Source organism: Stegastes partitus, unplaced genomic scaffold (assembly GCF_000690725.1).
Source record: "Stegastes partitus isolate 25-593 unplaced genomic scaffold, Stegastes_partitus-1.0.2 Scaffold1786, whole genome shotgun sequence".
NCBI lineage: Eukaryota > Metazoa > Chordata > Actinopteri > Pomacentridae > Stegastes > Stegastes partitus.
This window is the reverse complement of record NW_007579517.1, coordinates 50,369-70,533: the sequence shown is the minus strand read 5'-3', so window position 1 is coordinate 70,533 and position 20,165 is coordinate 50,369. Positions and strand designations below refer to the sequence as shown.

The window sequence follows — 20,165 nt, the reverse complement described above, 5'->3', positions numbered from 1 at the left end:
ACGGTGTATTATTTAGTGGTGTGTAGCGGTGAAGTTGCACATTGCAACCAAATGAATAATACCTCCTTCCATCTCTCCTCCAAGTATGTAGGAGAACCTATGGTGGCTTCCACTTCTATGTAAAATATTAAAGGCCCTTTCTAGAGCAAAGGTTAAGTTTGTCTGTTTAGGGAAACATGTCCCTGCAATGTGATGGACTTCGTAAAAGAGGACCTGCTCCCTGTGCACATACAAAGGGCTCATTTAAAGATGATGAAAACACAATGATATGAAGTCACAGATGATTACACTTATGAAAACATAATTATGAATACTGTATTCCATTTCTGCTAAATTATCCCACTAAATCCTACACCCTGGTTTTCAAATGTAAAAAAAACAAAAAAACAACAACATCTGTGCAGCCACTTACTAAAAGGATGTTCTGCAACATAAATAAAGCAATATTGAATTTCTACTGCAGATGCAGACACCAGAACAAGCACCTTTGAGACCAACTTGTGATGATGTAGTTGAGAGGTCCAGGGACTAATAACCACACCTGTTTAAACGTGAATTACTAATTGTGCAAAGCAGACAAACTCCCAGTGAGTCCTGGAACTTAAATGAATCCTAAAGGCCACAATTACTCCATGTTATTTAGGTCTGTGTAGTTTAATTAAACACAAATCTGATATTTTTAACACTGATGTCCAACGTCGACCATGTAATGTAAGAGTCTGGACCAAAGTGATGGATCCACCAATCAGTTACTAGTGTCATTCCGTGTGCCCTGCCTCAAGTGTGGTTGAAAACTATACTTTTGTTCTAGTTTTTTGTGAAATCGATTATGTAAACAGTTTAGGACTATAACTTTGGAGCTGCAAATGTGAGGTGTTTAGGGGAGTCCAGTTGGAAGTGAGCCATATACAAATGAGTCCATGATGGGTAGCATAGGGGCACCTTTACCCTCATAGTACCAATAAAGTCCAACACTAAAACTGTCTGGGCTAGGCGACTGCTCCTTCATTAACTTTTTATATAACCATTGAGATTTCTACAGTTGTGACTGGAATATCAGTTTATGTTCACTGGACAACATTCTAATTTAATTTATTTTAAGTACTCCACTTTACTGACTGATGTCTCATATTTAGGCCAACTTATAACGAAGCTCCGTTAACACTGCAATTATTTGGATGAGGAAAGGTTCAAAAGACAGGAGTGGAGTATAGAAAACGGCCCCGCCTCTGTCTTCTCTCCTTCACGCACACCCCTCGATTCCTCAAGTCCTCCAAGTTGCATACTTTTTTGCATATATCACCAAATTGGTTTCTAATCAGGTCCATAATCTGATCATCACCAGTGCATAAATTGTGTGATTGCAGAGTGTGCACGTATCGCCATCATTTATATAAAAACGTACAGAGTTAACACAAAACCTGTCATATCAACAGAGCCAGAGCTTGTGTGACAGTCCACTGCCACCTTCTGATCACTGAGTGCTTTTCACTTCATTAAAATTCCAATGAGTGACTTGGTTGCAGCATGACGCCATAGCAGATAAAAAGTGGTAAACACGGTGACAACAACTCCTCTTCCCAGACAGCCTGCAGCAAGGAAAAACAGCAAACCCAGGGCACCAAGACTGTTATAGTCTGAAAGGATCACACCGTTTTTTTTCCCAAAACACAGCTTGTCCTCAGTGATCGGCGAAATAAGCATAGCTTCGCTCATAATCAAGCAGCTCACAAATATGAGGGATGGGAAAATTGTCAAAATGTAATTTATCTGAACTGGAAGCCAGCTGACAAATTCTCCAGTAAAGGAATTAATTTCTAAGCTAAAATGGGAGACGATGCTCAGTTTTTTCCTTAACTTCTTTCATACTAATCCAAAATCCAGTATATGATATTAAAAAAACGAGGCCTAGTTCTGAGTTAATGTACACAACATGTTTAATTTTACAAACAATTATTTGCAACTATTTTTTAAATATTTCCTGACATGCTAAACTTGATTTAATTTGTATATAATGAGATACCAACGTTCAACCACACTTTGGACTGCATCCATCCATTTCAAATGAAAATCGAAGAAAATTTTGAATCTTTACTGACATTAAGTCCATCCATCCATTTTCTATACACCACTTAATCCTCACTTGGGTCGCGGGGGGGCTGGAGCCTATCCCAGCTGACTTAGGGCGAAGGCAGGAGACACTTAGAGACAGACAAGCAAGCACACTCACATTCACACCTATGGACAATTTAGAATCACCAATTAACCTCAACATTTTTTTTGGACTGTGGGAGGAAGCCGGAGAGAACCATGCTGCTTGGGGAGAACATGCAAACTCCACGCAGAAAGATCCCGAGAGTCCTCACTGGGACGCAAACCGGCGACCTTCTTGTTGCGAGGCAACGGTGCCTGCCACCGCTCCACCTTGCGCCGAAGCTGGGGAACAATAGTCTTTCTGGGGGGGAGAAGGGGAAGAAGGGGGAGAAGAGAGAAAAAGGAGGAGAAAAATGAAAAAAATGAGAAAAATGAGGCGAAGAAGAGGAGAGCTGAAGGGTTCTTGCTGCCTTTCTGATCCACTTAAATGCAATTTCTTCCTTAAATTTCAATCATTTAGGCAAAATCCGTAACTTTACTGGGTGATGGTGGGGGAAGGTCTGGCTACAAAGGTCGCTGGTTCGATCCCAGCTGATAACATATATATTCTATCAGAAATGGTAACCAACTGTTGTTAAACTTTAAGATACAACTATCTGTGCCACAAAAATATGAGTGGCCTATTGTAAATGTATTGCTGACTGGTCAGACCCACACAAAACCAGCTGTTACTGATGTGTTATTGACAAGGCTGTATCAGCACTTCTTGTTTTTTAAGCTTATCTGTTTATATTGATATTCTTGCAAATAACAAGGCCAATTTGATCAATTATAAAATGGTTTTGAATACATGCTCCTCATGTCATTTTAGCTTGACTATGCAAAAAGGTCTGTCTGCTTGAATGTTCTTATACAGATATTTATGTGAAAAACAAACCAAAAGCACTGCTGCAGAAATAAAGGTCAGATTTATTGCAAAAGGTACAGATTATGTTGGTATCACACAAAGAAATACAGTTACTTACGTACAACAGGGTTACAAGCTATTTAACACAGCTATGTACAACAATATGATATAAAACAATTAGAACATCTTTGAAAAGCTGTCTTTAGCAACAAAGTCTACACAGAAATACTAAAACCAACATAGCATTGCAACGCTGAAAAAACGCTGGAAAAAAAAAACCACTTAATGTTAAGTGTTTTATTCTTTACATCACATTTACCGATGCCAAAGTCAAAGAAGGCTTCCGAGCAGTCTGCCCAGACGATGCTGCTGATGGGCCTGGTTGTGGAGTCCCAGCAGATGGGACAGGGACAGAGCTGGAAGGCTACAAGTGCACAGGGAAGAAAAGTGAAATTATTCACAGAGAACACAACACCTGCACGAATTCATTTCATGTTAGACCACTGAGATAAAATAAGTTTAGTCAGTAAAACTAAACGAAAAATAAACGCGTGTAGTATTTTGTTACCGTCAAAGCTGACCACGAGCTTTTCGTACATTTCTAAGACCCCAAATCGCTGCTGCTAAGTCGTGTAAATTCGTGCGGGCGGTCGCTTGTACGTTCAGTCTAAGTATTAGCTCCTCCCGCCTGGGCAGTCGGAGTGTACTAAACGCGCTAACCCCAGACACCCAGGAAGTGACAGCGATAGATTCGAGACTAAACAGAAACAACAGGCTATCTCGAGTCGCCCAGTGTCGACGAACTGGTATTTTTCTTATTTTACACGCTGTTAAGGTTCCAAGCTGCTCTACTGTGCTTTTCACGATGTCTTCTTTTACAACCATGAGACACTCTCTGACCACTTCGGCTGTTTTTGCTGCTGTCCTGCTGTGTGTTAGCTTTGTTAGCCAGGCAGAATGCCAGTCAACTCCAGCTCCACCACGTCGTAAGTTGAATTATATCTCTCTCTTTTTATTTATTTTTTTTGTAAAGCAGTGCATTCGTTTTTGTGGTTGGTATAGGTTATGTTTGTCATTGGAACAAGTGACTTTAAGAGCAGTTCCAGGTCGTGAACTAGTAAGTGAAATAGCTGTATTTTGAAAATACGTCACAGCTGTGTGGTGGCGACCGACCGCAGCTCTGTGCTGGTCCTGACCCAGTAGCGCTGCTAGCACGGCTTTTCGTTGTTTTGTTTTGTTTTTTTAAAAATAATTTACTTTGATTGTTTTTGTCTCTCATTTCAGCCTGCTCCTCCTACAAAAACTGTGACACTTGCGTTCCAAATGCCAAGGTAAGGTTTTAACAGGAAACTGGGAGCAGCCCTTTGAACTGGCATAAAATAACTCGTGTGATTTTATGCTTCCCCATTCGTCGCCACATTTGGTGGCTTATTTAACCTCCCAGTCATTTGGTGTCACTACTAGGCCTAAATACATGCACTAAACCAGGACGGAGTTACCTGAACAGCATCTCAACATGTAACACTGGTTTGCTTCCTGCTGCTGCCGATGCAGAAGTGGGCTGGTATGTTTACCAAAGTCTGCTTTAACAGATAAGTTAGGGAACCTAAATCTGCAATATTTTGTATAGTAGTTGCTTTGATGGGTTTGCAATGCATTTCTGACAGATTTATATTGAGGTCAAGATATCTGTTCTGTATCAAGTCAGCGGCAATAATAAATCTGTCAATTATTAATGTTGATTGTTAAATCAATGACAGTGGAAAAGTGTCACACAGGAATGCTGTTTCCTCAAACTAGTGTGGCTGTAGTCAGATTACTTAATATTTCAGGCCAACACTTACAGCAAATCCTCTAAAAGCTTATTCCAGAAAGAAATCAATCAGTGCCTCCCATCTGACCCCCTCAGAATCAGCAGAGTTTTTAAATTTTTTTTTGTCTTTTCGCATCTTTTTTCTTTTAGTATGGTTTTAATTCCTTGTGTAACTAAAATCACAAATTTTACATTTTGTGTCAAAATATGCCTATTTTAGGACCTTATTTTGACAGAAGAAATTGTGGCTAGCATATGAATCTAGCATCAAAATATAGGTCAAAATTAGACCTTTCATCTGCTATAACTTGTGACCAACCACCTCGCCCACTTGATGATATGATTTATTAAAGTTATGTCTGGTAAATCATCATCAGAAATTTGATAATGCACACAGCCATGCTTGTCTCTTTTACTCCATGTCATAGACATTAAAATAGTGCAGTTTAGGTATTGAAAATGTGATTTACTCAATGATAATTAGGGCTCAAAGTGGGTAATAGAAAACATTATTTGAAACAAAAACAAGGTTTGGGTTTAGAATCTAAGACCTGAAGTGGAGATAAAATAGATTTGGTTTAAGGAGAGCTCAAATGTGTTTTTCTGCCCTGAATAAAGTAATGTGTCCATCTCTTTTATGTGTAAAGTTATGAGTAATGCAAATTTAAAAACATGAAATATTGACCCATACCTGTATACTTTTAAGTTTCATTACCTCAGAAAATATTCACAGGTGTAGGTATGAAGGTTTAATATTGCATGAGCTCATTACACTTACTGAATTTATTATGCAGAAACAATCAGTTAAATGTAAGAGGGCCAGGACAGAACCTTTTTTTTAAGCTTTGGCTGATGTTACATGGAATGATCTGTAAGTGATATAATGACCTATAACCAAGTAATATTTGGTATTTTACGTTCTTGATCAGTTAATTGGGAAATGGTTTTAGGTCTTGTGTGCATAGTAATACCATGTCATGCAGAGGGTTGATCCTTGTGTTTTATCTGCACAGTGTCTGTGGTGCTTTACTACCAACAACTGCACAGAGTACCCAGTGAGCTGGTTGCTGCCTCCAGCGTCAGTCTGCCAGTTGTCCCAGGCCCGCTGGGGCGTGTGTTGGCGTGAGTTGTTTGGTTTTATTGTTATGATGTCAAAGGTTGTGATTACATCTGTCTTTCGTTTGTCACTTGTTTCAGTCTCATTACTTTAGTGTTTTAGATGGTGTATAGAGGGGATTGACATGAGGAAGCTGTTTTAATGGTTCGGTACACTGTAGGACACTGTAGGCGTAACACTTCATTTCCACTACACGCATCAAAAACCACACAGAAACGCAAATCAAGAAAACAGCAAGAAAAATTTCTGTACAAGAAGACATCTTAAAGTGATCTACCTCTATTAAATAATAGTCAGAAAGTAGGTACAGGATATTTGGAGTGGTATGAGATTCTCCTTGACAAACACTGAAGTGAAGGGGAGCAATTTACAAAGATACCTGTTTGTATGAGATTGGTCAGCCAAATCTTTCTGTTCCTCTCACGTCATGTTGCTTCATTGTCACAGTGGGTAGGCTCCACCTGATGGTGCTACTTCTTGCAAGAGAGGAAGCAGGTACAGTGCTACCTGCTTCCTCTCTCGTGTGTCTGGGAAGCTGTACCAATCGGTAATTGACAACAGCTTTGTTAAAATTAACTATTGCCCCTTGTTAGGTACTGAAAGTACAATTTGTGGTGTGCAGGGAATTTCCCAAGTTCCTACGCAGCCAGCCAGGAGAGGACAGTAGCCAGGTCAGGGCTTAGTGTGGTGGCAAATTCTTCTGGATGTGTGAACTGCCAGCTACTTTCAAATTGGTGATTTATTGAATCAATTTGCACCATTAAAACTTAAGAAATGTCGTAAAATATGATAAATAATAAACAAGTAACGTAATGTCTAAGTTTGTTGTCAGGAAACATCTGTGGTTGGGATGCAAATTTTAAACTATTTCCCTAACCGATAGTGGGAGTTGTTAACAACTTCTAGGCTTTATTGGAGCACATAAAACAGCTCAGACTAGATGTGTTGTAACAAATACAATAAAGTCTGACCCCTTTTTTCATTTAACAACCTTCAACGGTAAGATAAAATGTTATTGATTAGATAAAACCTAGATTAACCCAGTTAACAACAGACTTCAGTCCATGTCATTTTAGCTTTTATATAAAATGATATGCATACCTGTTTAGCCACAACTGAAATGTATGTATACTTAGAGGCAGGAAACATTGTTGATATAGTTCATCACTTTAGTTTGGCTGTTGTTTGATGAATTTGTAATTAGGGTTGTGCTGGTGCAGAACCTTAGAAGTGCTGGCAGCTACAGTACTGTTCTCTGTGATCTGACAAATGTGTGACTTGAAAGTATAATCGACAAAAACAAATAAACCAGTAACTGTATTCCTTGTGGAGTGCTTTCAGGCTTTGCAGTTGAAAGTCAAAGTCTCCCCTGATTAAGTCCTGTTTGATGTCCTAGTTATGTTTTCACTGGAAATGGAAGTTCAGTGTGTATTTCCGTCATTACGGTGTTATGACTTGCAGTGTGGCAGAGAAGTCAGCAGGTGGAGCCATTGTCAAAGTGTATATCATCATTACAGGGAAAGGGAGACCCAAGGTTTCAAGCAACAATGATTACCTGACCTTGTGAAAATATCCTCTTCTTGAAAAGAATATGAATGTTAATTATATATCTTGTTGTTTGTCTCAGTGAACTTTGAAGCCCTGATCATTGCCCTGGCGGTGGTGGGTGGAACCATCCTTATCAGCATTATTGCCTGCTGCTGCTGCTGCTGTTGCAAGAAGCGTCGATCAGGGTAAGGTTAAATGAAACGTCATCAGCACCTTAGTACAGCTAAGTCCCTTTTCAAGCAAGTCTCACCACTAAGCTACCACCTTTGCAATGCCTCCGAACAGTTATTTCAGTTCAACAAGACCCCTGTTGAAATGACTGAGGAGAGAGCCACAAATGCAATGTCAGTCATCACTGGGGCATGAATACTGCATACAAAGAATAACCAGTCAAATCTCTAAAAAACTGCTTAAAAGCTTTAACGACTGAACCTGAATATTAAGTTAAAACAGCGTGTTTTCCCTGCAGTTTATCCTGTACTATGCATGCACGCAGTTTTACAACATTAGTGCAGCAACATGAATAGCTGGATGTTTCCCTTTTTGGCTGTTAAAAAGGAGACAACTGGCTTTTTAAGGGGAGGGGCAGGACATGTATCACACAAGTGCTATATTTGACATTATGCAATACCAACATAGATTTTTATTCAGGAATCTTTTCGTGTTAAGGCTCTACATCGTATTGTTTCTGGCTTTACTCAGAAACAATATGATGGTATACTCAGATTTAGAGATGGCAGACGATTGTCATTTTTCTGATTAATGGCATTGTTATTTTTATTAGGCGATTGTTGAAATAAATGTGCTACTTTGGGTCTGATGCAGTCGCCTTTCTCTGGCTGTAGTCACTGTGTGGTCTCAGCAATGTCCCGCCCATTAGTCTTTCTGAATGGTTCCACGTCACAATCAAAACTGAAAGCTAATGTGTACAGACAAGGACAAGCATTGCTGCCGACACTAGGCTAATTCTGTCACTAAGAGGCTAACTGACAGGCCTGTGGCTAACGCTATCTGGAGTACCTGTATTATCTTTCTAAAGTAAAACAACCTTTAGCAAGAAATTAGCATATCCGTAGTCGCTGTAAAAGCAGCTAATGGCCAGTGGCAAGGTTAGGAGGAAGCCTCTGATTACCCCGAAACAGTGTCTGGAAAACAGTAACTAATAACGCATTAAGATATGAGCCTTAGTGGGAAAGCATAACAAAACAGAGAAGAATTGTAGGCAGAATTGCAGGAGCAGAAGAGACATATCGATTTCACAGTAAACAGAGAAGTGTGTCCGAGCTTCCCGTGACACTGGCGCCATCGCTACTATTGCTATTGTACGTCTTTATAGTAATCGATATTACTGAAGAAGCCTAGTTATGAATGACAGGTTCCCTGCAAGCACATGCTGTTCATAGAGAGAAAGAGAGAGACAGACACAGAGACAGACGCAGAGAGAGACAGCGAGAGAGACACAGACACAGAGTGTGTTGCGGTGCTCTTATTCATTGTGCTGGAGTGAAATGGAAATGTCATGTCAGTCAATCAACTGCAGGCTGGCCTGTCAGTCACTGACAGTCCAGTGGGTGTAGTAGTCTCGCTCATGTCTATCATCTGCCTGAAAAAGATGAGGACAAAGAGCATGCATCAACTCTACATACACACTCTCTCACTCATGTAGCCATGTAAATGACTATGTAGTCACATTTCTGTATTTTTTGACTTGCCTACAGATAATTTTATTTTCTCACCTTTTTGTTTGTTCAACTTCCATTAAATGAAGTAATTACATTATCAAAGATGAGGCACAGCAAAAACTCAACAATTTCCCTGAGGTTTTACCAAAGGGATCAGTAAAGTTGTATCTATCTATCTAACTCTCAGTGGGCTGGCAGACACAATTCACAACTCGGATAGATTATAAGTTATGCACTGAAGAACGCAGAATATGTATCACTGTAACTTTTAGGTAGGGGGTTCTGTTTTTGAAAAGAGTAATCCTCAAGCATCTGTGGCAGTTTGTAGACGCATGTCATTTGTCACATTCAAATGAAAGTGTTTTTGTTGTTTTCTGGTTTCATGAACAGTAATGATTCTGATACTCTGTTCATGTCTCCGTACAATTAAAGGCCTGACAGAGATGAGGAGAGATTTGCCAGGAAGAGAGAAGAGATCAAACAGCGCTCTGAAGAACGGTAAGAAGTTCACTGCAGGCCTCAGTAAACATAGGCTGGAAATGTCAGTAATAGATGAAACCTGTCTTTATTTAAATAACAGCATCATTGTCAGTGTGTTTCTCCGCTCAACATGAAACCAGTCTTTTAAGGCTATGTCACTTCCCTCTGTATCTAGTGAAAACTGCATGATTAAAAGTAGTAATTTAGCTTCTGGATAGGATAGGGCTCATTTTCATATGAGTACTAGAAGGATATTTATACATTATCACATGTATAATATTTATCTATTAGTTACCTTCAAATTATATCGGGGCCAATCCTGACATTATTACTGCATCAGTATCAACTAAAATTTGACAGTAATTCCAGCCTTGTATTTACTGCACTCTCCTGTGTTGTGGTTTCGACCACAGCATGCTGGTGTTGCAGTTCTAGTGTCCTTTAACACAAACGGGTGCTGTAACGTGAGCATTTTGCTACAGATACAAATCAAAACTATTGTGTGAATGTGAAATAATTTTTTTCACCTGCCACACAAATTTTGACAGTGACAAAGCTGTTAGTTTCCAGTTTGAACCAGAAACTAATATTGAAGAAGAATGATGCAGAAACCCCACCCCACATGTTGACAGGAGTGGTTCCTTAGGTTGGTTACGTATTGGTCATCGGTACACTACAGTTTCAAGGAGAAAGTGCTCTTCAATGACACTGACTGTTTATTATTCATGAACACCATATGGACATGTTGTCTTGACAGTGGCTAAACATGGTTTATTGCACACAAATGACATGTGACATGTTTCAACTTGTTTCTGCAAAGACTTCCATCCCCATGAAAACCAGTAACTCTCCTCCTGGTGGGCCGTTTTGTCACAGAATATGACAGCAGTTCTTCAAAGCTTAGTTTTTCCTGGACACACTACAATGCCCAGTTTTAAAAACTGAGCAGAAAATCACAGTTTTCGTCATGGTAGAGGAAAATGGAGAGAAAAAGCTTTATGCATTTAGCCATCAGTCAAGCCATTTATAAATTTAGTGTAGACGTGGTCTGCGATGTGCCAGATTCAGCTCCAGTTTGGGATCTTTGTTTCATTTCTCTCTTCTCCTGAGCAAAATGCCCCCAAAAAATTATTTTTGGCTCATGGTGTTTGACTTAGTTTAGTTAAAATTCTCAAATTTTAGATATCCTACTAAAAACCTGACAGACATTTAAACTAAACCAAAACATTACCTCCTGGGTAATGGTAATATCAGTAAATGCTAATGTTGATTGGTAATTTCACATTTAAATTTACTGAAGCTGATTTTTTATTTTTTAGCTAAATATAGCAAGTATGTAAAATATAAATATGATCAAACTTGCTAGATGATATTCTTTGGATCAGGTTTAAAGTCAAAGAATAAAAGAAAATCAGAGTAAGACAATGATGTAAAGACCTAATTCTGTTCTGTCAATATGTTAGATATTGTTAGCGTCTCAATATATCCAAGAAGGGCCTGCGTTGAATTTCCTACAATGGAATACTTCATTGTCCACAACAAGAGTCCGTTGTGTTTGAGAATCAAGCAACTGGTGTGTGTGCAGCCCCAACAAGTCCATGTCCCAGAGGAGGAGCTCAGCGTTCCTCTGCTCATATCCCAAAACACCAATTGGATTGTCAAGGCTGAGCAGCTGGTCTTTGGTAATGTCATCATAAATAGAGCGGGCTACATCCTGTGCAGTGCCCTCCTCTGTCAAAGAAACAGTGTGTTAGTCACTGAATCATACAGCAGTGTGTCTTGTAGCAGTGATTAAACTTGGAAGCCTTCCTCTTCTTGAACTCCATGAATGTTTCATCCTCATCTTTCTATTTAGTTCCTGCACTTCCACTGCATTTGTCCTCCGAGGATAGCTGGGTGATGTGTTTGTAAGCAGGGCAGTCGTGCAGAAAGGAAATCAGTAACTCTGGTCTGCCATCATCTTTTGCCGTGCTGGGGACATCACAGGCCTGGCTCTCTGTGTGCGTGTGCATTTGAGAAAGAGCCTGCACGTTGAGCAATCCAACCTCTATGAGCTTTTCTCTCACGTGCCATAAAATCAAGTCAGGGTTTCCTGCAGTGAGGATGATCAAATCTCTGAAGTCAGAGTTAGTGCAGTGACCTACATAGATGCAGTTCATGTTGTGAACAGGGCATTCAGAATAGATCGGACCCATCATGGGAGAGAGTAGTGCCTCTAGACACGGCTGCCTGGCCTCCTGAGAGCCAGCTCAAAGCATAGTACCGTGGTCATCCAAGCCCGGGCAGGCTGGGCAAATTCATCAACAGCTTTTGTGGGGTTTCGACCCATTCAGCCTCTTGAATGCTGACTGATACGGCTGCTTTTTAAGCTGACATTGCCATTAAGCAAACTCCACTATTTAGTGTTTCTGTCAGGGTGTTGCTTTAAAAAAAAGAGGAGCGATGGAAAGCCCTTTAAACTGAATTTGCATCCCTAAAACTGTATTGAAACCCAGTTACTGAAATGATTTTTACGAGTAGCTTTTGAACCTCTTGGAAACATGCCGTCTTAGAAGTCTGCATTTGCATGTAACAGAGACTTATTTAAATGCAATCCAACTAATCACTCCTCATAATGTTGAGAACTCCAACCACACACAGATTTCACATTTTAGTTATTCATCTTTTTAGAAAAAACAAAACCTAGACTAGAATAGCCAAAATCTATTCCTCTGAAGGGGCATCGGTGGTTTCCAAACCTTTTTTTCCCTGTTTCCCTTTGGAAACCAGAAAGGTTGTAATGAATGTCACATAAATCAGCTGAGCCTTTGTCAGTCAGTAACAGTGTTGGAGAAGCTTGCGGCAAATGTAGCCAGGTTACATTTATTCAACTAACAGCATCAAGAACATGAAAGACTTCTTTTCAAGCATATTTTTAAAGCTGGGATTTGCAAATAGAAATTGCAAGTTAAATTTAGCTTTAACGGCTAGGTTAAAGACAGAAGTTGATGGTAAAGCAGCAGTCTTGTTCATGTTTTTTCCACTGAAGTGATTGACATGTTTCAGAACAGCACCTGTTTTGTTTGTTTCTTTGTTTTTTCTTGCTTAAAAATCAGTCCATCTTTTCCTTGGCCTGTCAGTTTGCTGTCTGAATAAATCTTGCTAACTTCAATCTTTAGTCATGCCAACATCAGAGCACTGTTGTTTGTTTATAAATCACTTTCATTGTTAATTTTGCTCCATCCCACTTTATTTTTTTACCACAGTGTTTAACCATATAGTGCGTCAGCACCCGATAGGATACAAGTTTAATGGCAAAAGCACAGCACAGATAGCAGCTGACTTACAGCATAGAGCGTAGAGAAGCCCGCATCGAATGCTATTATTTGGCAAAGCTCCTACTTTGCAAGTTCTTACTCTATTTTACTTAATGTGACTGTTTGTCTTTACACTTTTTTCTGCTGGAAATTGTGTGTCCTACTGGTTATCTAGAGGTAGCGAGCAACATTTGAACTGACCAAACCTGGAAGTCGAGGCGACAAACTTTTACCCTCCTATGAGAGTGAAGGTCCCTGTTGTCTTCAAATATTGTCAAGCTGTGGATACGGCTCCATCCTTTGCTTACGCTTCATCTACTTGCTCTTTTTCATTCTTCCCATCTCACTTGTTGAATACAGCCATATTTATGTAGAGGGAGTGTGAACATGTCACTAAATTAGTTGCATACAAGCCATCAGTGTGGCGGAGGGTGACAGATGGCAGGCAGAGCTCAGCCAGCCTGACTGCTCACAGATCACTACCTAGCAATAAAGCAGCGACTGATTTACACCAGCCCTTTGTGCTGAGATGAAGTGAAGTGACGCCTCTGGAGGTCCGGAGTATAAACCCTCCTCCCAGGCTTTTGTTGGTCTTCAGAAAAGCTGGGCGATGGGCTGATGGCAGACCTGTTGCTGTATTTGTTTCATTGCCAGCTAAATGTAGCATGGAGTGCAAACATAACTAACAATGAAACTATGACAGGATCCATAAGGAAAGCACTGTTTTTTGTTTTTTTTGTTTTTTTGCTGTTGTTGTAGTTGTTTTTTTTATTTTTGGTAGGCTGGCATGGATGAAATACATTTTCCATATTGTTGTGCCTAATATGGATGTTTTTGAAAATATGATGCAGTAAATCAGTCGACCACAGGACTTTATGATGCGGTATATCAGTATGGTAGTGATGGTAGTATATCATCTGGGAGCTTTTGTGAGATCGTATTATAGTTTAGAGTAAATATTGTGTTTTGCATCTCAGCGCAGCACTGCGAGATAGGAATGTTTACAATTTGCACTGGCCTGAGTGAATAAACAATTAATGTTCATGTTTAATCATTGCAGCAATACAAATGATTATTTCTCTATGTACGTTTTTCTTTTATATATATCTTTTGAAATACAAGGTGTTAAGTGGAAAACTGTGTGAAGCAGATGTGTAGCAACAGGATAGCTCTAAAAACAGTATGTATCTTTTTTTTTTTACTGCTGTTTGTGATTGCGTTGTGTGTGCTACAAGTTATTGAAACTGTCATTTTGACCAGCAGTAAAGCCCCATCCCTTGGCAAGTCACTGTAATCTTATACGTTCCAGTTCCCCAGTTTCCTTACAATATGAGGTCCAGTTAACTATATCTGAGCTATTATGGAGACTAAATTAGAGTCTGATTATATGGTGACTGTCACTGCATCTTTAGTTCACCTGTTCACAGGTTTCCTCTGGCCTTTATTTGCAATTATACAAGTGAAAGGCTTCTAGTTGATGTCCACCTCTAAGGTGTTTTAAAATTTGTCAATAAGTTGAGGCAGCTGTGGCGTAGAGGCTGGATGCATAAAACATAGTGAGGTATAAAAATCTCAGTGTACACACCAGATTTAGTCAGCTGGCATAAAGCCACCTTTACATTTCTCATTAGTCATTGAGATTTAGTGTGTAAAATCAGGGTGCCACATGTTGTGCTGAGTACAAGCAGGTTTGTGTCTGGTTCAGTCAGTTCATTTAGAGTGTAGTGGTCAATATACAATGTGATCTTCAGCTTGAATTCAGTATCCATCTATTATCTGTTTGGTGCTTATGATGTTGGCTGATGTCAGCAAAACTGCCCAATGCATACACTGATTAGCCTCTATTTTAAAACAAGCTGCCTATTCTTGTGTAGTGGTGTAGTTCCCCTTTGTGCCACCAAAACAGCTTCTACCTGCCAGGGAAAATGCGCGGGACCTCTGGGGTTGGACTGTGGTGTCTGGCATCAGGACGTTGGCAGAAGAGGTCGTGTGGGTTACGGGGTCAGGCCTTTGTGCATTGGGCTAGTTCCAGCACATCCCGCAGATGCTTGATGGGTTTGGGATTGAGGGGTGTTGTAGGCTGGGTCAGTGCCTGGGGTTCTTAGTGGTGTTCCTCAGACCATTTCTGAGTAGTTTACTCTGTGTAACAGGGTATATTGTCCTGCTGACTGAGGTTGCTGGTGCTAAAGAAATTCATTGCCATGACATGTACTTGTGTGGTACATGTCAAAGCAGCATCTACGAGTGCTGGGACCCAAGGTTTCCCAGCAAAACAATGCATTGTAATGAGATGATGAATGTTTTTAATTTTACCTGTCGGTTGTTTTATTGTTGTAACTGATTGGTGCAAATTTCCTGTCAGTCCAAATGACTTTGAGTTTATACCTCTTGGTTCATTTGTAAAAAGTGACTGTGAACACAAAGTGGACCACAGCTAAAATAATATCTAATGTCGTTTGGCCCCAACCAAGTGAACTAAAATGTAGGCATGAAACCAATTATTTTTTTCCTTGGTCTACGTAATAACTTGTTCTTTTTTGTTTTTATGTTTTTACAGGAAAGTTGAGAGAAAGGCACGGCACGATGAGATTCGCAGGAAGTATGGTGCGTATAAACCTGACACTACACTGTAGGAACATCTAGACTTGACCCCCTCTCTTTAATGGGTGGAAAACTGTTCCCATCGCTCCCTGTGTATCAACCTGCTACACTTGAGGTGATCAGTAAGTCTCAGTGCAGGATGTAATCTGCCCTCTCCTCTCTGTTCTGTTCATGTCAGCTGTGTCTCAGACGCATGTCAAATTGGTTTCAGATTTTCCATTGTCATTGACTTTCATTCCCATACCCTGTGCCAGCAATGCATTATTCAACATATAGGCCTTGTCCCCAAGCAAGGCAATTCAGGTCACGTATAGGTTACACAACTCCTGCCTGCTTAAATTAAATTAAGCATAATTCATCATATGCTGGTGTCAAATGTAAGTCCTTTTGTGACCGAGCAGGACTGAACAGGTCACTGAAGCAACAAAGGGTTGTCATTGTAAAAAGACCACTCTCTGTGCGCACTGTGTGGGTTTGTGTGAAACAACAGTGTCATTAACTTATGCATGGGAAACTACATGCTTCATGACCTCATTTTTTTAAATAATCATTTAGATTTGTAGCAATTGGGCTTTATATGCGCTGTGATCAAAATATACCATATCTGATTTATATTTGGCCATTCCTGGCAAAGTATTCTCTGTAGTTGCACTGGATCTCCCTTATTAATGTCTTAGTTTCCCTCAGTTACCCTCGGTTAACTTAATGAGTACAGTGTTATTGTTATGAAAAGAGGTGATGCCAAAATTAATAAATAAATAAATCCAAGTTATTCATTAAAGTATGAACCTTTTTTTCTCCATCAGTATGAACTGCCATACAATCCAGAAATATGACACATTACACAGCATTGTTGCATTGTGTATCACACTTCTAATCTGTGCATTGATTCTGTTACGGATAAATAGCACTGTCCCTCGTGAAGAGCTACACAACTTTATGGAAAGAGACTGTTAAGATTGATGTACAAAAACCTGGCCTCTGTCAGAGCTTTGATAAAGAGAGCATTATTCATTTTGTGCTGTTGATGTGGCAGAAATTTCAATTGTGTTTAAAGAAATCACTTAACAGTGGTGGGTTTGTGAAACTGGGTGAGTATGTTTGTGTGTGTCCTGGCAGCATCAGTGTAGTAAGACATCAGGTTATGTGGTTTTGTGTATGGACAACATGACAGAGTGATGGATGGTGGTCTGTTTCTCAAGCCTCCTGCTCTCATTAGCTGACTTCCACAGGGGCTGTAGTGGAGGCTGTTCTTTCATTTTCATTCTGGTCTGTTCTGTAAAACACAATCTAGGGAGCAGCAACACATCTTTTGTACAGCCAAGAATCAAGTCTTGTTATTTCTTAAAGTGCAGCCTCAGTTGAGGTGGAGGATCAGTGAAGGTGGCTGAGGATCCCCTGAGGGAGAGGGAGGAGGTTTTTCAGCAGAACGAAGAATAATTTCTTGTCACCACCATTCTGAAATATCCAAGCAAGGGAGTATGAATTATTATCACAGGTCTGACTTTTTTCACTTTTCCCCAACACTGTGTCATAACCTGTAGAAGCTTGACATACAGTTCTACAGTGCAAGAGTGAATCAGCAAAAACCTGAGTCTCAAGCACTTAAAATTACAATATTTGGTCGCAAAAGTACATTTTGGTGAAAGTTTCACAGACAGAAAACCAGTTTGGCAGCCCAGTTAAATGAACAGTTTAGTATTTTGTGTGATGTGAAAAGATCTGTATGAGTCTCATGTCTTTATGTTAAACAGGAACTCAAGTTCACACCTTGTGGGTTTCCAGGTGTCGGGCAGTGTGGCTGCATATGTGGAAAAAATGGCTCAAGTAGTTCTTCATCAGCTGCTACTGGCACAGCTCAGCTGAGTCTTTATAGTTACAGGCCTAGTTTCATTGTGGGCAACAAACCTGGCACCTACTTAACAAACAAACTGAGTCTCGATTTTGATTCTGGAAACAATGTTTAGCTGTGCTGTGACGCTAGGAACCAGAAATGAATAACTTTCTACCTCTACAGCTAACCATGTCAGAGACTGGATATGGGATCAATCTTCTCATGTCACTCTCAGAAAGTAGATGAATGTATTTCCCAAAATGTTCCTCACACTACAGCTACTGGGGTTTGACAGCAGTGTACATAGATGAGCCTGAACAGCCAGTCCTTCACTGAACGCTGTGCTTCAGCTTGTTGAGTTTGCCTGTTATGACCGATGTTAATAGTTTGGAAATTCTTGTATTCCCTCTGCTGCTCTGCTGCCTTTAGTAATCCTGGCCTATGCTCAGCTGTTGTTCTCTCAGCAGTACTTCTGGTTTGGTTTCTGCATAGTTAACTCTTTAATCCTCGTGTGCCTACCCTGACATGCAGACCAATAATACGAAGCCACAGCAACGTTTGTGATGTTTAATGTATTTCCGAACTGTTTTATCTTTACTGTGACACAAACTATACCAGTTACAGGCAGGAGGACATCCATCCAATAATCAGGGTTATCCTGTCATACTTGTCTTTCTTGGTTAGAGGTTTAGAAGTCAAACAAAAAGCATACATTAAAGGGTATGTACACAAAGGTTCAAGTCAGTATTAAAGCTCTAATCAGGGGCCCATATGAATTTTAAAACAGGGTTTGTGTGCTGTAATCATTTTTTCTGCTCATACTGGCCATTAAAAACTAAGACAGTTCCAGTTCTTGTTCTGTGCAAAAATATGTTTGGGTATTTATTTAATATTGGACAAGTTAACACAATGCTTCGGACTGAGCTGACTTGGCATACAGTATGTCAGACGGCTGAAGCCTTGTGTTAGGTTCAGAAAATGTTGGAATTCCTTACTAAACCAAAATGCTGACTGTGGAATTTGACTTTTGGATTTTGGATGAGTGCAGGAAGGATTTTCTTTAAAGGTCAGTATGAACAGGAGGAATGAGGAAAAGCAGCGAAAACAATTTCAACATATGCAGTATATGAGCAATGAAAAAGGTGAACCTATCTTTTATACATGAACCTATTAAAAGATGCAGGAGAGGATCTAATAAAAGATGAAATGGTTTTGCGTTATGGGGTCTGTAGGATATAATCATGAAGCTTGACCTGTACAAAGGAGTATAAGTCAGGATATCATGGCCTCTGCAGCTTTAGTTTATATGTTTATATTGATAAGTCTGTCCGGCTCAAAGTCTCTTCAATCCATGGGGGTGCAGTAATAAAGCACTAGTAGGGCCTGAGGTGATTATTTTCATCAAGATTAATGTAACATTTACATGGTCAAACTTCTTAGTTGATTTGTGCAGATCCAGAGAGACTGAACAGGATCAGGTCCACCATTTCTACAATGCACTGAACATCAGATTTTAACAGCCTAAGAATGGGCAGGACTGATTTTCCAATTCATTTTATGAAATGGGTCCTTGGACTAGTATGGTCTACATTTGAGAATCAGCACCTTGGGATTTGTTGGAAAATGTAGGAAGTGGAAGCTAAACTTGACCCAGCATGTACTCCTGTGTTTTCATTTTGTCTCCACTCTCTGTGTGCAGGTCTGATGGGTGACTCGGACCACCCATACAGCAAGTTTGAGAACGAGTAAAGCAGCTGCGCTGGAGGCCTTCCATAGGCAACTTGCTCTCATATCTTCACTTTAAGCTTGGAGTGATGCCCTTTTGTCAAACAAACAACAAAATGAGTGCAGCTGTCCACAGTATTCCTGTTCAGACAAAATCTGTTCATGTTGCACTTGTTAAACAATAACAAACATGAATGAACAAAATCTGAATTTGTTTTGCCTGATTCTGATTCTCAATGAGGATGCGGTGATGTATGCCGGACGTGTGTTGAAGCTCATTTTTAAACTTTCTGCAAATTCCTTGTGCTCTGAAATGCCATTTCAAGTCATCACTTTTTAAATATTGTACTTTATTAGTCTTTGCACTTTGTAGACAAAGTATTGAATTACACAATAATGATTGTAATCAAATGTGTTTCTACACATGAATAAAGCTCTTCTCTTTTAACAATTTGTTTTTGTTTTTTGTTGGGGTTTTTTTTTCATATTTTTATTGATTAAAGCAACAACAGACATTTAGAGAATAAGAGAGAGAAAAGAATCATGTTTACTGAAGTATTAAAGTGAAATACTAATGATAATAGTAACATAACTTGAGTTTTTCTTTGCCCAAACAAGTAACGACAGCAGGGGTTGGCGTCAGGCTGGAGTGGAGGGCTGGAGAACACATTAGAGAGAGAGTTAGAAACCGTGATGCTAGAATAAGGCAGAGTAAACCATTTGGCAGGATTTCCTACTTCCTGATCTGATTGGTGGTCAGTTTTGAATCTTGTAAAGCTCAGAGCCCTCTCCATCTAGGGAATGTCTAGTTGAGGTTTGCTCTTGTTTTACCTTAGACTCTCTCTCTCTCTGCGTCTTTGCCTCTTTCGACAATGGGGCTCTTTTTCTTTTTCCGGGTAGAGTTTCCACAGTTACTCAGGTTGTTCCACCATCTGCCATTTCAGCTATTTGGGGAAAACTACCAGGGAAAACAAAAATGCTATCCTTGTCCTCTTTTGGGTGTGCAGTTGCAGACATATCTCCTTTGTGCTGTAAATCGAGCCTTCTTTTTCCAGGGGTTTTTGCATG

At 39.9% G+C, this 20,165-nt stretch overlaps 1 protein-coding gene across 1 annotated transcript; it reads left to right on the top strand.

The window, feature by feature from the left end:
• Window positions 1–3,748: 3,748 nt before the first annotated feature.
• Window positions 3,749–19,548, top strand: LOC103372601 (pituitary tumor-transforming gene 1 protein-interacting protein). The gene is made up of 7 exons (XM_008302285.1): window positions 3,749–3,987; window positions 4,286–4,332; window positions 5,828–5,936; window positions 7,559–7,664; window positions 9,594–9,659; window positions 15,495–15,541; window positions 19,072–19,548. The coding sequence occupies exons 1-7, from the start codon at window positions 3,867–3,869 to the stop codon at window positions 19,119–19,121; spliced, it is 546 nt and encodes a 181-aa protein (XP_008300507.1). The 5' UTR covers window positions 3,749–3,866; the 3' UTR covers window positions 19,122–19,548.
• Window positions 19,549–20,165: the final 617 nt, after the last annotated feature.

Bases quoted from the DNA above. Each gene is read 5' to 3' on its own strand.
- LOC103372601 (XM_008302285.1), top strand. From the start codon at position 3,867: ATGTCTTCTTTTACAACCATGAGACACTCTCTGACCACTTCGGCTGTT. The intron at 5,937-7,558 runs GTGAGTTGTTTG...TGTTTGTCTCAG, and splicing joins CCGCTGGGGCGTGTGTTGGC to TGAACTTTGAAGCCCTGATC. The intron at 9,660-15,494 runs GTAAGAAGTTCA...ATGTTTTTACAG, and splicing joins AAACAGCGCTCTGAAGAACG to GAAAGTTGAGAGAAAGGCAC.